Below are 15721 nucleotides of genomic sequence, written 5' to 3'. Positions count from 1 at the left end.
CTGAATGATACGCCACCAAGAATCTGTCTGCCTTCTGTGTAAATTTGTAAAGTTCTTCAAATTCAGAGCACATTGAAGAGCATCGACGTTTACGAGCGGCTTCCAATTTCTCCAATGGACATTTTTGAATTTTTTGATAAATCCCAGCCTGATCCACAAAACACTGTTGAAACTCCAGGTATATAATATAGGTCTAGTGTAACATTTAAGCATTGTTCTGATAGTTACATATGTGTAGGTAACATACTTGGACAAAGAAATATTCCTTGAATTGACTTACCGTTGTATTGGACAGGACCTAGTTGTTGTAATAACCCACGTCTGTTTTTATGATTGACACGTGATTTTGCATGGGTGTGCACAAGCAACAGTAATGCAATCAACATTGTTATCTTTTGTACCTTATAATTAAAAAGTGACACTCTAGATTTCATCTGATCAAAACATCCCTGTCTGTGTGATGTGTATTTACATCATTTAGCAGACACCCTTATCCAGAGCAACTTACATTATCTCGTTTTTATACAACTGAGGGTTAAGGGCCTAGCTCAGGGGCCAACAGTGGCAGCTTGGTGGATGTCGGAATTGAACTCACAACCTTTCAATTGGTAGCCCAACACCTTAACCACTAGGCTACCACATCCCTACTCATTTCATACTGTTGCTCATAAATACACAAATGTAATGTCCTGTGGACGCACAGAATAAAAACTACTTATGTCAGCATATAGAAAGAAAAGGTCTATAAGAACTCCCCAAACTCTAGAGTTACACAAATACTGCAAGCAAGCTGAATAAAAAAAGAAAGAAGAGAAATTATATTCCTTTTATTTTTTTTTTTAAGAAAAAAGCAACACTTGTGTAGTTTATAGATGTTTATTCACTAGAAAGCAGGTAGTGAATAGTCACACTAAAACATTCTTGGTCACAACATTCTTTGCATGCTTTGTCACATTATGTTGAAAAAAGATAAAGCTGACAGCTGAACCCATGTACTCGGGCGACTGTTGAGGCCATTCAGATGAGGCTCCATAATGAACCCGCTAGCTTGCCACAACATGGCTACATTCTTTGGTCATTTGAATACAAAATAGTTATTTCAATCTTCACTGAACACTGACTGTAATACACAGGTTTGACGGCAACATAAAATGTACAAAACAAGAAACCCAAGCCACAAAGAACATTACATAAATGAGACATGATTCCTTGCTTGTGCCTCAAAAAAAAAAAAATACATAATACATAATGTCAGAAGGAAGCCATTAAAGACATGAATGAATTTAGAAGACTTTTTAATTCAAAGTGTACAGTTTGGATTAATGTCTCGGTTTCAGACGGCTTAAAAAAGTCCCCACTGTGCAGTTTTTCTAGGCACATTTAAAAATATTTGAAGACATTTATGATTTTTTTCTGCACGTTTGTTTAGGAATAATACTAGTCTAATCTCCATCTTTAATATTTCTATCCATTGATGTTTATGAAAACTTTTTTTTTTTTATTCTCATAGCAATGTTGACTTATATTATATTCTGTTCCAAAGAATATGTTCAGACGAAGTTTAAACGGTTCACACGAAACTATCGCGTGAATTTATAACAGCATTTCAGCTTTTGTTCTAACACCAATGACATCTTGCAAAAGAACCTGTGTTACAAGTCACGACACCTGAAATCGTTATAGCACTAAAAACTAAATAACATGCACACACACACATACACACATACACCTTTCACATTACACATTAAACTGGACACTACACTGGTTAGAGGGGCAGACTCAGTCCAGGTCCACTTACATTTCAACATCCTGAGGTAGACTTGTATAGATTCTGAACAAGGTACGTGCCTTGTTTTCTCTTTAAAAATAAAAAAAGGAAGGAAGGAAGGAAGGATGAAACTACCCAGTCCCAAAACACAACAAGAAAAAAGATAATCGTAAGACAGAGCATAAGACAGAGCTGGAATAATACTAATCAGCAGCTTTGTTTTCAGCTTTCTTACCTGAAAAAGCTTTGCCTATGCTATGACATGGCACTATTCTACTCTTAACTTCAACTACCATGCAAATAGAGAATAAAACAATTATATTATTATGTAGGGGGAAATATACAAGAACAATATACAAGACTGGAGCAAGTCTCATGCATTTCAGAAGTGATTGGTTTGGTAGCACAGTTGTGCGTGTGTCTGTTTATAGTTCAGATGCTAAAAGTAATCCTTAGCTAACCGTTACATTATGATGCCTAAATGTAAGACTAGGCCCCTTGACTAAAGCTTTCACACATACAATATTACTTAATATTTTTGTAATACATAAAACTGCATAAGAAAGGGTTTAAAATGCCATTTGGATTTCCCACCACTCTGTAGAACTCAGGATGCTCTTCGGGTTAAGTGGGGAAAATACCAGCAAGATTATACCACAAATCAGTCACTTCCACTTTTCCATTTGCTTCAATAAGACATTCAACATAGCAAGAAATCTTTCTCAATGTTTTTTAAAAAGTAACCGGGCTTTCCAATTTCAGTATACCAGATTATCATTGTATTATAATTTTGGCTTTATGTAAATTTTGTACCGTTTTTTTTTTCCTTTTTTATTTTTTAAATTAGCAAAGCATTTTAGATTCATTTTTTTTCCTGAGACATTAGCAAACAAGGAACTCTCGATTCCCTGACTGCAGTCACAGTGGTTAAAATCATCAACTGAAATGTAGGTTCACTTTTTCAGTGTAGTTAGTAGAGCGTTTGACTTGCTTCACATTTGGCTTAGATTAAATACATTCGAATACACAGATCTCAAGCTCATACCTGCAATGAATAATCTAAGAATATTCGAAAAGCCTAAATCTAGTTGTGATTGAGAACTAATTTCTCAAACTTGGTAACATAAATTCTGAGGTAAATCTGGGCTACAAATAAATAATCATGTTATACAAAGATTACAAGTAGTATTTATATTAGAAGCTGGTCACGTTCATCAGAGTCCAAAATGAAAAAGGAATCAGCTCTGATGAAACTTACCATTTAATCTAAACCTGCATTAATAAGCAAAAAATAATCTCCTTTACTAGCCATATCTCTTTTTTTATCATATAACAAACATGAGTAGATGCCTTCTCTGATTTGTTGGGATCTGAAAGTTTAATATGACCAACTCTGACTCTAGTTCTCTGTAATGAAATGGCAAGTGACAGTGCAATAAGTTAACTTTTTTATAAATGTATAGTCAAAAAATAAAGTGATCTACCAATTCTGCTCTTAACGCTGCACTTGACAAGGGGTCACATGACTGGATACACACACACACACACACACACACACACACACACACACACACACACACACAGGAGTAGACATTCTGGACAGATGCTAGAAAAATTAGGAAAAATCTTATACAGTTTGGTTACAGTTTGATAGACGGCTTTCGAGTTAGGGTTTATATATTGTATTTCCATAATATATATCTATACATATATATATATATATATTTGTGTGTGTGTGTGTGTGTGTGTGTGTGTGTGTGTGTGTGTGTGTGTGTGTGTGTATAGATGAAAAGAAATAGACATAGAGGAAATCACTACCTGCTAAAGCATTGTGCTTGCTGAGAAGGATTGAGAGGGGATAAGTGAGTGTTAAGAACAGTACTGGGACACATGGACAGTGTCGTCTTACAGAAATGACTAGAGATTTGGATAATTCAAACTTCACTCTAAATCAAGTATAACAGTAAATATTATTAAATCAGTAAATGGGTTTAGGATTTTTGGCGCTGTGAAATGAAATAAAATGAAATGACAACACTAGCTTCCTAAAATAAATGTGCTTCAGAAATGTGATTAACCAACCAGGCTTATTGCGATATGTAAACATAGTTTGTTTTTGATTGTTTCCATACAAATCTAAGACACTTAGCTAGCTAAAAACAACAACACACTAACACATCCCTGCTACTACCCTCAAAATGAAGTTGAATGAAAATCGACCGGTCTTGAAAGAGTCGATTTCCTCGATCTTCATCTTGCGTGAATTAAACTGAAGTGGTGGAAAAAATCCGGAAGAATCCGAGCGTATTAAGACCAAAAAGCATAAGTTCGATCCACACTACAGGGTTACATAGTCTTTAGTATACTGAAGAATTTTAAAGGAAAATCTCTCACTATTCTAAATGACTGATTTGTACTATAATGTCATGCTAGTGAGAGACAACATTCATTAGCGCTGTAAGAAAAGGAAAAACCTGAGATAGGTCCAAGAGCAGCATGATTGGTGCTTGTGTTATCCCTGACTGTAATCCTGTTGCACTGTCCTGCATTCACTCCAAGGTATCAGGTGTTGAGGCTGTGTGGCTGAGGATTTCTTCTCCTGCCAATGAGGTGGAGGTTCCCTGAGATCCCGGCGATGCCTGCTGTGCTTTGATTGGACAGTTGGCTACCATGTGAGACATGCTTTGGCAAAAATGGCACTTCTTTGGCTGAGGAGGCAGTTGGCATTCTTTGGCATGATGGTCTGGGCCACCGCAGTTATAACACCTAGACAGACATGGGAATAAATTGGCATTAACACATCTCTTAGTTTTCTTAGATTTAACTTCGGATGAATGAAAAATGCCTGACTAATTAAACTACTTTACTTAAGAAAAATATTACTGAAACTGAATACTTATTACGGAATACATACCGTTTCCTCCTTGAATTCAGACCTTGAAAGGCAACCATTTCTATTTTCTATACCATCAATGCATTAGAGATTAAAACATTTATTATACATTAACCAGCATACATACGTATGTACACACAAACATATTATTATTATTATTATTATTATTATTATTATTATTATTATTCATTCATTTTCTACCGCTTATCCGAACTTCTCGGGTCACGGGGGCCTGTGCCTATCTCAGGCATCATCAGGTATCAAGGCAGGATACACCCTGGACGGAGTGCCAACCCATCGCAGGGCACACACACACTCTCATTCACTCATGCAATCACACACTATGGGGAATTTTCCAGAGATGCCAATCAACCTACCATACATGTCTTTGTACCGGGGCAGGAAACCGGAGTACCCGGAGGAAACCCCCGAGGTACGGGGAGAACATGCAAACTCCACACACACAAGGCGGAGGCGGGAATCGAACCCCCAACCCTGGAGGTGTGAGGCAAACGTGCTAACCACTAAGCCGCCATGCCCCCTTATTATTATTATTATTATTATTATTATTATTATTATTACTATTTTACAGGTCAAGTCTACAGAACTGTTGCGTATTCTCCAAGACACTTAAAACTGTATGTCAAGTGTACATGTCCGATGCTGGGTTTGTAACAACATATTTTGACTTTGTGTCCTTGTTTATTGCTTATTGATATTGTTTCTAGTGGATTTGTGTTGATTTGCTGTATGACATGTTTGCTTTATGGCATTTTTTTAATGTGTGCACAAGACCTACCAAGAGCAACTGTACCTACATGTATATATATACATTATATGCATACAGAATTTTTTTTTTATATTTATTTGCATAATTAATCATTTTGTATGAATGATATATGGTAGTTTGTAGGTATAATTTGAACCATGCAAGTGGTTGACCTGGTTAACAAAAAATTTAAATAAAATCTGTGTCTGAATGAATTTATATTGCCACTAGAGGGCGATGCAGTCAAAACTTTTGAGATTGTGAAGCAATGAATGAAAGAAGGGTAAAAAGAAGCATTTTTGTGTGTGTGTGTGTGTGTGTGTTGAAACGGTTTACAATTAGTTTCCACAATTCAAAAACACTGGAACATTATTGAAACCTGAATTATCCTCATCCTTGTCTGCTCTTGATCATTTAAAATGTCTTTATAAAAACCTTTATCTTCCCCAGAAGATAGATTTATTAAATAATCAATATCGTTACACGTATTGTGACACATTAAGCTCAATACAATGAGGTTTAACAAAAACATAAAAAAAGCCAAATAAAGACTGACTGATTGACTGACAGTATACGATACTGAACAACATAAACAATTCTGAATCCAAGTCATCGGAGAGTTTAAACAAAAGCTTAGGTGTGTACATTTAAACTACAAAATAAATACATATCATATTATTAGCACGTGTGGATAAAAATGCTTTGATCATGTCAGGATTTTAACCCGTATTGGACTGCCAGCACTTTATCTACCCTTAGATCCTTTCTGCTTGCTTCTCCAGTTCCCAACCCCCTTCACATTTCCACTTACACACACACACACACACACACACACACACACACACACACACACACACACACACACACACACACACACACACACACCATCTATTGATTAGCTTGAGAGTGGACAGGGAGCTGGAACCAGAAGAGGGAAACGGGCATCTCTTTGGTTCTTTGTTTTAATACATCAGTGTGGCCTTTCACCTCTGACCCCTGCTCTCTGCCACCCACCCCCTACCCTGCGTGCTCACATCGCAGGCTGCCGTTGCTATGGGAACGGTCACCTATGACCTTCCTAATGCATCTACATCTGTTATTAATTAAATAGACAGGATTTGATCCTTGATCCGCACCCGGTTGCGTGATGACAGTGTCGATGACTCCCAGCAGGAGAAAGTACACGCAGCAAGGCGATGTGACGAGACTTATGAAACGTTCCCTGCACTAGGGAGCGGGAACGTATTTCTGGGCACGTTGAGAGAAATTCTGGGAAAAGCGTACTGCCTTACAGAGAAGTGTCACTCACTTCGTGTCAATGAGCAATCTCCGATGCTTATGATATGCAGCACTTTGATTGCTCTGCCCATCTCAAATCACTTTTGGAGCACGTAAGATTCAATTACAGCTGCTATTCACTGACTTCCCAACCTTTATGGTTTCCTGATATTTGGCAGCTTAATAAAAATGACCACAGGGTCCGTTGTGGGCTGGCTCTGGCTATGTGGGGGTGGGTAAGGCGATCGCTTCACAGGGTTAACTCCTAAACCCTGAGATTTTAAACAACCTATTGATCCAGGTCAGTTACATTTATGGGGGATGGGGGGTGCAGTACATCTAACCAACACCTGAGATGCTCTCATTTTCCTGTGAGTCATACATTGTTCACCTTGTTGTTGTTGTCACTGTTTTTAACTGATTTCTTCAGCTTTCTTCGAATGATGAATAGATTAATTGAAAAACATCAGAAGCTCCAGAGAAAGAACTAGCAAAATATTCTACATAGTCACTCATCAGTTTACTCAAATGCTGATAAACAATTATTTTCCAGTTTTCACATGAAATTACATACCCAGGAGCTCATTTCTCTTAAGTCGTATTATACATTTTCACTTTTTATTGGCGATACGAGCAAACAGAAAGAGGTCACAGTACTTACCGATCCCCTTTAGAGCGCCGTTTCTGGGCACCTTTGGGTCTCTTCTCGCTGCCTGCACATGGAGCCCCTCCAGGACCTGTTACACGCAGAGACTCCAGGCCTTTCGATGACTTCTTAAAGGTGAACTCCACTGGCTCTCCCTCTTTCAGGCTGCGGAAGCCGTCCATGTGAAGCTTGCTCTGTTAGACATTTAAAGCCGATTTCTTTGTAAAAAATGACCTCAATGAATCTTTCATGCATTTTATACATACATACATACATACATACATACATACATACCTACATACATACGTACATACATACATACATACATACATACATACATACATACGTACATACATACATACCTACATACATACATACATGGTCGTCATATCAAACAACAATGAATTGTACTTTCTGATTAGTATTTAAAATGCACTTGTTTCTGATTAGTATTTAAAATGCACTTGTTTATGTTTTGTAAAAAAATGTTTATTTACTCATTCAGTCTCTATTATATAGAAACTCAGAAATAATTGCATAAAAGTTTCGTGATTGCGGAGCTTAAGTAAATTGTTGTCTGATTGTTTCATACAGTGGGAGAAACTCTTTGTGACTGATAATGATATATAAGCTATTGCATAAAATGGTTTGTTCTTAGTTTAAAATACAATTGAATTTTGGACAGCGGTTAGTTCTGAATACGAAAGGATTTCCAGCTAAGAGCATAAGCAATATATAAACCAGCATGTGACAAGATTATTATTGCATTTCTAACAATGCTCAGAAATTAAGCTGATAGGATGTGACCTAGACGTGGCTATGAATCCATTTAATAAATCAGATCCTGATGGACTATTTTGCATTTTGCCTAATCAGTTAATACCAGAGAATTCGGATTTGTACATTTTAAATTAAGTGCCTTAATTAAAAAGTATAAATCTCCATGTTCAATTTTGAAGATTGCCAAATGAATAAAATGAGTTAAAACACAACATACGAATCAAACTTTGTTTATAATCTGCAACCAGCTTGCTTTGGCTACTTACAGTATAAATATCTGGAAATATTTGTAAAAAGATAACCACATATTAGAGATTGAAAATATCCTGAAAAAAAATCAGCATCAAACCCAGGAGCGTGGGTGTTCAGAAAATAACACAAACTGTAAAACCCTACAGTTAAAGCTGTATCATGTTCATTACAGGAGCCATCATTAAAAGGTTGGTTGCCAGGGTTGCATTTTTTTTACACTAAACTGAGGTAGCTTAAGAACAAAGTTAAAAACAAGCATTTAAAAACAAGCCCATGGGTGCTATTTTTACTTCAAATATATTCCATGGACCTGATTCAAAGACAATATATGGATTAGGTTATTTTCCTTAAGTAAAGAAAGATGAGCCATTAAGAGGACTAAGTAATTAAACAAAAAAATCGAGCAATAAAATCTGAGCTGGGGAGAATTTAAATGATCTAATTAACTATTGTGTTCTTATTAAAAATAATATATTTTCTGGTTGTGAAAATGGTACACGGTGAAACGTAGCAAGTGTCTCAATTTCTTTTAAAAAATGAACTGGAAACAAAGTGCCACAAGGGTCCTTATTAACAAATATTGGAATTGTTGAAAGGTGAAACAGGAAGTTAAAGCTAGTAGAACAATGCTAGCAACAACTGCATTAGCAATACGCCGCCCTGGGAGAGTAGAGTAAGTGTTTCTCTGATTGATCGCTATGCTTGTATGAATTTAACTACAAAACATGGCTACTTACAATGGCTGCTACTACGGACGAAGTTATTTTTCAAAACACCTCAATGAAATATGTCATTTTTGTAACTGAAACACATTCATCTCCCACTCTACCAATCACAGGGACAACTGTAAAACCACACTATCACTGTCCTGTCATCATGTTTTGATATAAATTGGATTTTTTTGTTCCGAGACCAAGTTCTGAAGCAGTGCCAATGACTTGTGCTTTAATAAGTCTTAAAAGTAATTTTAATATGTTTTCATGGTAAACATTGGCTACAATCCATACCATGCCAACATAAAACATGAACTAGACATTTAGCTGTCCATTCCATTTCCCATTTCTCCCATTAAATATCACACTGAGAATAAAGCCCAATGAAAGCACATAATTCAGCACCAAGTGATTGAACCGTGTAACAATAACACCATTAGTTTTCATTCTTTCAACATGATTCAAGTGTGTATTTTTTTCATTATTATGTTTAACACACACATTACCACTAAACTATTCTATCATGCACGAGTTAATCGCCTAAAATTATACTACAGTTATAGTGCATACAGTTCTCATCAGCCCAGATTCACAATGTTTACATTAATACTACGTGAAATGATCGCTCTCGCGCTACATCCCTCAATCCAGCCAATAGAAGCTTGTTTAAATGAAGTTTAGTATAAGCGACTCCATCACGTCTTGATGAGAAACATAATATTAAACGTTATTTAAAGCATACGTAATGTTTTTTTTATTTGACTGATCATGAGTTCCCTTTTGTTTTCCACATCACTACAGTACCTTTCTACAGTTTTACATCCATTTAGTGATCTTTCCAGCTGAAGTGAGAAAATACCAAATGGTACCAAAATCTGTTTGAACCTCACACTGACCATCAGTGGCATGGAGATATTGAAGGAGAAGGAGAGGGGGAAGTGTGCATTCCTGAAATGGTTGCTCGACAGGGAAACAGAGGATCGACACAGGATAGAGAGGTCTACCTTGACAAACCAAAACCTACTGCAAAACCAGGGCAGGGAATGTGATATGAATGACTGTGTTCTGTTACCCTTACTTAAAGATTTCATTAGCTGAGTGCCTTTGAGAAGCTTTGACCTGAGCGGTGAAGTACTTCCCTTTGAATTCTATAATCTAACACCAACCTGCATGACCTCCTTTGAACCATCGAGGATTTTAAACCCATGTATAACCAACATGGCTACCGCAGACGTCAACTCGGCATGAAATAGAACGAATAATGCATTTTCTTGCACAATGTCACACGGTCGTTGTTTTGAGACTGTGGAACGGGTAGATATCACACTACATGATTTTAATGGTTCCTTTTTTTTGTGGGTGCTTTTGTTTTCGAAATCAGAAGGTGAACAAAATCAGGCTATTTGGAATAATATTTTCTTCAGTGGTAGTCTCTAATCAATTGTGCACAAACCCTATGAATAAGAATAGCAAAATTATTATTATTATCTTTTAACATCTTCCTCATTTCTGGTATCTGGCAATCCAAATCTTAATCATTTGCAGATTGTTGGCATGATGTGCCTTGGTGGAAGGTGAAAAGCCTGTGGAGGGCCATTTTATGGCCACTGCATGTCATCAGGCTTAACCCGGACACCTCTCTCATGGGGAGGGGGTTGTCGTATGAACCAACAGATCTTTTGAAGTGAAGGCAGTGGGAAAGGAATTCAATCCTGATTGCTTGACAAGCTCTGCATTCCTCATTCCCAACCCCCCACCAAAGCTTCCTGGAACCATCCCTCCATCCCTTCATCCTCTGACCTCTTTCTCTACCACCACCACCCCTCCTCCTCCTGCTCTTTAAGACTTTTTTATGAATGAGTCCAGCTAACAAGACCTCTCCATTTCCCTCCATCCCCGCCCTCTTTCTTCAGCCCATACGTCTCCTTTTTTCTCTTTCACCCTCCCATAGAGACTATAGTATCTGCCGTGTTGCTTCCGCCGCTCGCTGTCCATTTCCTTATATGGCTTTTTTCTTATTTCCACATAGAACCTACACAAACACTCTTCATTCATTCATTCATTCATTCATCCCTTCACATTTGCTGCTCTGTATCATATCATAGGCAGCAGGATTTCCTCTCCTTTAGCCTGACAGTGCAAGCCATTGTCTCCCAAGAAGAAGCTGATTCCCCATCAGAGACCCTACACTGAGCATGATCAATAACTGTCCTGGAAGCATTGTGAGACGGCCTGCGTCAGGAAACCAAAAAGCAAGCAGCTACTTTTCAAAAACATCCGTTTTTATAGCAATCCACGCCAAATGATTCTAAATCCAAGTGTCTCAATTACGGTTGGCTCAAAGTCAACGACAATAAACTGCTGATTCATCAATAACAACAGCCTAAAGCACTCAAGCACTCAATGCATATGCTGATTTACACTGAATGAAAACAAAGACTCAGTGGACATCCAGGACATGCAGCCATACAGCAGCACATTGACAGGGACATTTAAAATGGTTTGTGTCTCTTTCATATGTAGTACACAACCACACAGCCTTCTGAATGTCAAACGGCATCTCACAAAGAAGGTCAAAGAAATCATGCATATGAAAAAAAAACAAATAAAAACACAATTCTTTTAAAAACAGTATAATTTATAATCAGTAACCCACAGAAGATGGAAATATGTATGTCTAAGCGTCTCCCTGAATAACAAAAAAAAAACATTTCAGCAAGTTAAAATATTTTTCCCTAAATTACAACAATCTGTCCATGAGATTAAATGTATTTTTTTAGATAAATTTATGTTTTTATTCGATGGATTTCTTGTTACTTTTTTTATTCTATTTTTTTTTTCTTTAGAACAAAAGTAAAATTACCTGTAAATGGAATAAGACTATTTCAACCTTCAAGCAGGTTTAATAATAATCAATACTATATTATTGAATAAGTTTTTATTAATAAATTGATACCTTAATGTTTTTGTAAATGTATAATTGGAAAGATATAGATATATTAGACTATATATCAAGATTTTTTACTTGTAAATATGTCATTACATTTACAGAGTTGTGGCTCACATTATGAATTTTCTTTTTTTTTTTTTTTGGAAAATTTCCCCGAAAGGAAATCATTCATTAAGCCTTACTAATGTCTAGCCTAGCTGTTCACTGAAGTCATCTTACTCAGCATGAGGAGTGTTAGTCGTCTGTAAAATGACCTCATTTCTGGGTAATTTTACAGAGACCTGGAGTAGCAGTAACGCAGTTGAGGCCGTGCACCGCATACACAGCTGTTTACTCTGTCGTACTTATCGTACCAGATTGTATTTACTGTCTTCGGCTTGTCGATTTTTGTTCCCATGCCATCCACTGATTATCTTGTACCTGTACAATTCTCACTTTCCTATAATATATTGCATCAAGGCCTTGGGGAATGCGCTTTCACTGTGCTGTATACCTTCATACAGCCAGAGTGCTAATAAAGCTCTCTACTCTTCTCACTTCAGACTTATGCTGAATTTTGTTCTTTTTGGCAAGATGAAGTAATGTTATTGAATCTGGTTCAGATAGAAAATGAGTTAGTTCTATATCTGAATAGTGAAGAATAACCATTTTTCTGGTCATATCAGCACACAATATTCTGAATCTTTTTTAACTTTATTAAATACCAAAAATAAATAAATCCAAAAAAAAGCCACAATTGTTTTGGTGGGATTAAGGCCTTCCTTAAGGATGTATAATGCCAGAGAGATACATATAAAATTTCTGTGAGCATAAGCTTTGAATACATACTCCTGTTAATATCCGAGTTTTTATTCCTTTTCAAGCGCAATAGTATTGAGTCACCGTTGTATCTTTATAATCCTGTGCAAGATATTTTCCTGCTTTACAGTCCAGAACAGAGAACTGAATGGCAATGTACATGCAAACACCTCCATGTCTCCAGACAAAAGAAACAGGCCCAGGATTTATCTAGGGATCGAATCTATTCTTCATAATCATATACAAATATAACAAGCAGTGAAATACACAGTATATTCGTTTTGTGTACCATATATACAAACTTCTGTACTGAGGTCTAATGATTAATTAGTCGTGTTTGGTGCAGGACTGACTCTGTTTGGATGTCACTGCCACAATTAGAGGAAATATCATTAGTGCTTCATTTCTAGTGCTAATCTGGTTACAATAACACAAGACGTACAGAACCTAAATAATGCAGAGAAAGCTTCGGTCAATCACTGCACTGCTGAGAGCTGATCCAGGACATCCAGTAGTATTGATATTTTCAATTACGCTTGCTTAACTTGCCCAGGTTAAGCCGAATGAAGAAAAAATAAATAAAAATTAAAATCTTCAATTGCCTTAGGGGCCTTGAGGCCTGATTTTGTCCTTTAGAAAAAAATGTGGAGAGATGGATTACACACACACACCTGAACAGGACTTCCTGTGCACATCAGCTATAAATGCACGTTAATACTGATATCCATTTTTACTCCCTTTTAGATGCATTTTGGGGTTTTTCAGTATCTTTACAGGCATGCACAGGAAATTCTCCTGCTCTTCAGCCCAAAAGAAAGGATTTAATGTGGATGTACAGTACAGGGGATGATAACACATGCATCTCTTAGACTCCTCATGTATAGGGTTTATAATGAGATCAAACTTAGCTGTGATAATGTGGATCAGTAAACGTTTTCTGCACAAATTCAATCATTTAATTGAATCCGATTTATTCATATTGATCGTCAAATAATTAGAGACATAGTATATTCAGCTTTATTATAAAACCTTGTCTATATAATGATTTCTAATGATTAAAAAGAGCTCTATCAGTTTAAGGAGTAATATGGAGCCACTCTAGAGTTTGTGCACCATGATTAGAAAGACATATAATTAGTTCTTTATTTCTAGTGCTAATCTGGTTACAATAGCACCAGAAGAAGTGAATTTGAATGCAGAGAAAGCTTTGTTCAATTACTGCAATACTGTGAGCTGATCCAGGACTTCCAGGAGTATTGACCATTTCTATTATGTGAGCTTAACAATAAATAAATAAATATCCACATGTTTCAGGGGCACTGAGGCCTGATTTTGTCCCTTCCTTTGGCACTTATAAAGATATAGACTACATACACACCCAAGCACTAAAAAACAGAACTTGTACATTTCCTGTATACATCAGCTGTCAATTTATCATAGTCTGTGTTTTTGTTGCCTTGATTCTGCGTCACATTTACATCTTTACATTCAAGTGCAATACATTCTCCTGCTCCTCAACCCAAAACAGGGAAATGAAAGCGAATATGCATGCAGGGTAAACACATGCATGTCTCACCAGACTACTCTAAAATGAAGCATGGATTTATCTAAAGGTTTACCTAGAGATCTATTTGTGATGGTGTGGTTCTAGTAAACAATGTCTGAACCAATGTGATTTATCAAATGGATTAACAATTATGTTATGGACACAATCATAGCATAAACGCACGACATGCTGTGAGTGTTTAAAAGGCCATTTGTGCATATAAATCCTAACCCAAGTGAAAGTTTTTGCCCCCCATACGCGCACACAGACGTGTGCAGAAGCAGTAGGTCGTGCACAGTAGGGATAAACAAGTCGTAAGGTTTGGCACCGATGTCTCACCTGATGTACGAAGACGTCGACGGGACGGTCGAGTGGAGCACCGTCTCTACTCGTCATGGAGAGGAAGCCGAAGCCCATGCGCACGTTGAACCACTTGCACACGCCGCTGCCACTGAACGAGGCCGAGTCTTCTTCGGAGTTCTGCGTTTCTTCGTCTCCGGTCTTCGCACAGCCCCCTTAAAGGAGTACAGGAATCAGGGAAAGGGGACCGTTTGAATGGCAAACCGAAGAGCGCGCAACGTGAAGGCGCGTTTACTCGCGTTACGCCTCGTGTCACGCGCGAACCCTGTGCGCGCACTGGCAATGTTTAGATCTTATAGTGCGTTCTGTCTAGAAATGTGAGTCATAATCTCAAAGTGAGCCATGAGAAAAATTACACTATTAAAAAACACTATTAAACAACATACATCAAATCCCATTATTATTATTATTATTATTATTATTATTATTATTATTATTACACTATTGCTAGCATTAATAATAATTTAATCATTTTATAAAAGATTTGCACGATTGTTTATTAAGTTTGCATTTTCCACATAATGTTGTTAAGCCTTTTTTATATTTATTCCTATTTATAATTGAATCTTTGTCACACAGTAGATTCTTAGCTCCAGACAGCCCATTGCAAACAAACAAACAAACAAACAAACAAACAAAAACCTCACCTCTATAATAATCACCAAAAACCGATCCCATTTCTCCAATAATCCCTGCGTCAAATTTAATCCCAAGTGTTCAGTGAATTTATATTTCAGATTTTTCTCCTTTGGTCCCTCAGGGGCCCTTCATAAACATGGCGACCTCATTTTCTCTCGGATTTGTCACGCGAACCCTGAAAGTTTCTACTGCTGCCGGTGTAGAAATGCAGAAACAAAGGAAGTTTGGGGGCATTTTCAAGCCTATCAGTGAGAAAGTTAGAGCTCATGTTTTAAATGGGGGGGGGGGGGTCCTTTAAACCTGCAAGACAATGATGTAAAGCCAACCCA

At 37.1% G+C, this 15721-nt stretch overlaps 1 protein-coding gene across 1 annotated transcript; it reads right to left on the bottom strand.

Moving 5' to 3' along the window:
* Window positions 1-3510: 3510 nt before the first annotated feature.
* Window positions 3511-15431, bottom strand: lin28ab (lin-28 homolog Ab). Its single transcript, XM_047816106.1, has 4 exons — window positions 15401-15431; window positions 14733-14908; window positions 7370-7548; window positions 3511-4534 (listed from the first exon to the last, which is right to left on the bottom strand). Exons 1-4 carry the CDS (start codon window positions 15429-15431, stop codon window positions 4318-4320), a joined length of 603 nt encoding a protein of 200 aa, XP_047672062.1. The 3' UTR covers window positions 3511-4317.
* Between the last annotated feature and the right edge of the window lie 290 nt (window positions 15432-15721).

This window comes from Tachysurus fulvidraco, chromosome 7 (assembly GCF_022655615.1).
Source record: "Tachysurus fulvidraco isolate hzauxx_2018 chromosome 7, HZAU_PFXX_2.0, whole genome shotgun sequence".
In the NCBI taxonomy this organism is placed as follows: domain Eukaryota; kingdom Metazoa; phylum Chordata; class Actinopteri; order Siluriformes; family Bagridae; genus Tachysurus; species Tachysurus fulvidraco.
Note: the sequence above shows the minus strand (reverse complement) of the source record. Positions and strands in the feature narration are given on the sequence as shown.

Coding starts and splice junctions, on each gene's coding strand:
- lin28ab (XM_047816106.1), bottom strand. CDS start 15,431: ATGGGATCGGTTTTTGGTGATTATTATAGAG. Junction 14,909..15,400: donor TTTTGGTGATTATTATAGAG/GTGAGGTTTTTG, acceptor TACTCCTTTAAG/GGGGCTGTGCGAAGACCGGA. Junction 4,535..7,369: donor CGGCGCTCTAAAGGGGATCG/GTAAGTACTGTG, acceptor ATGTCTGTCTAG/GTGTTATAACTGCGGTGGCC.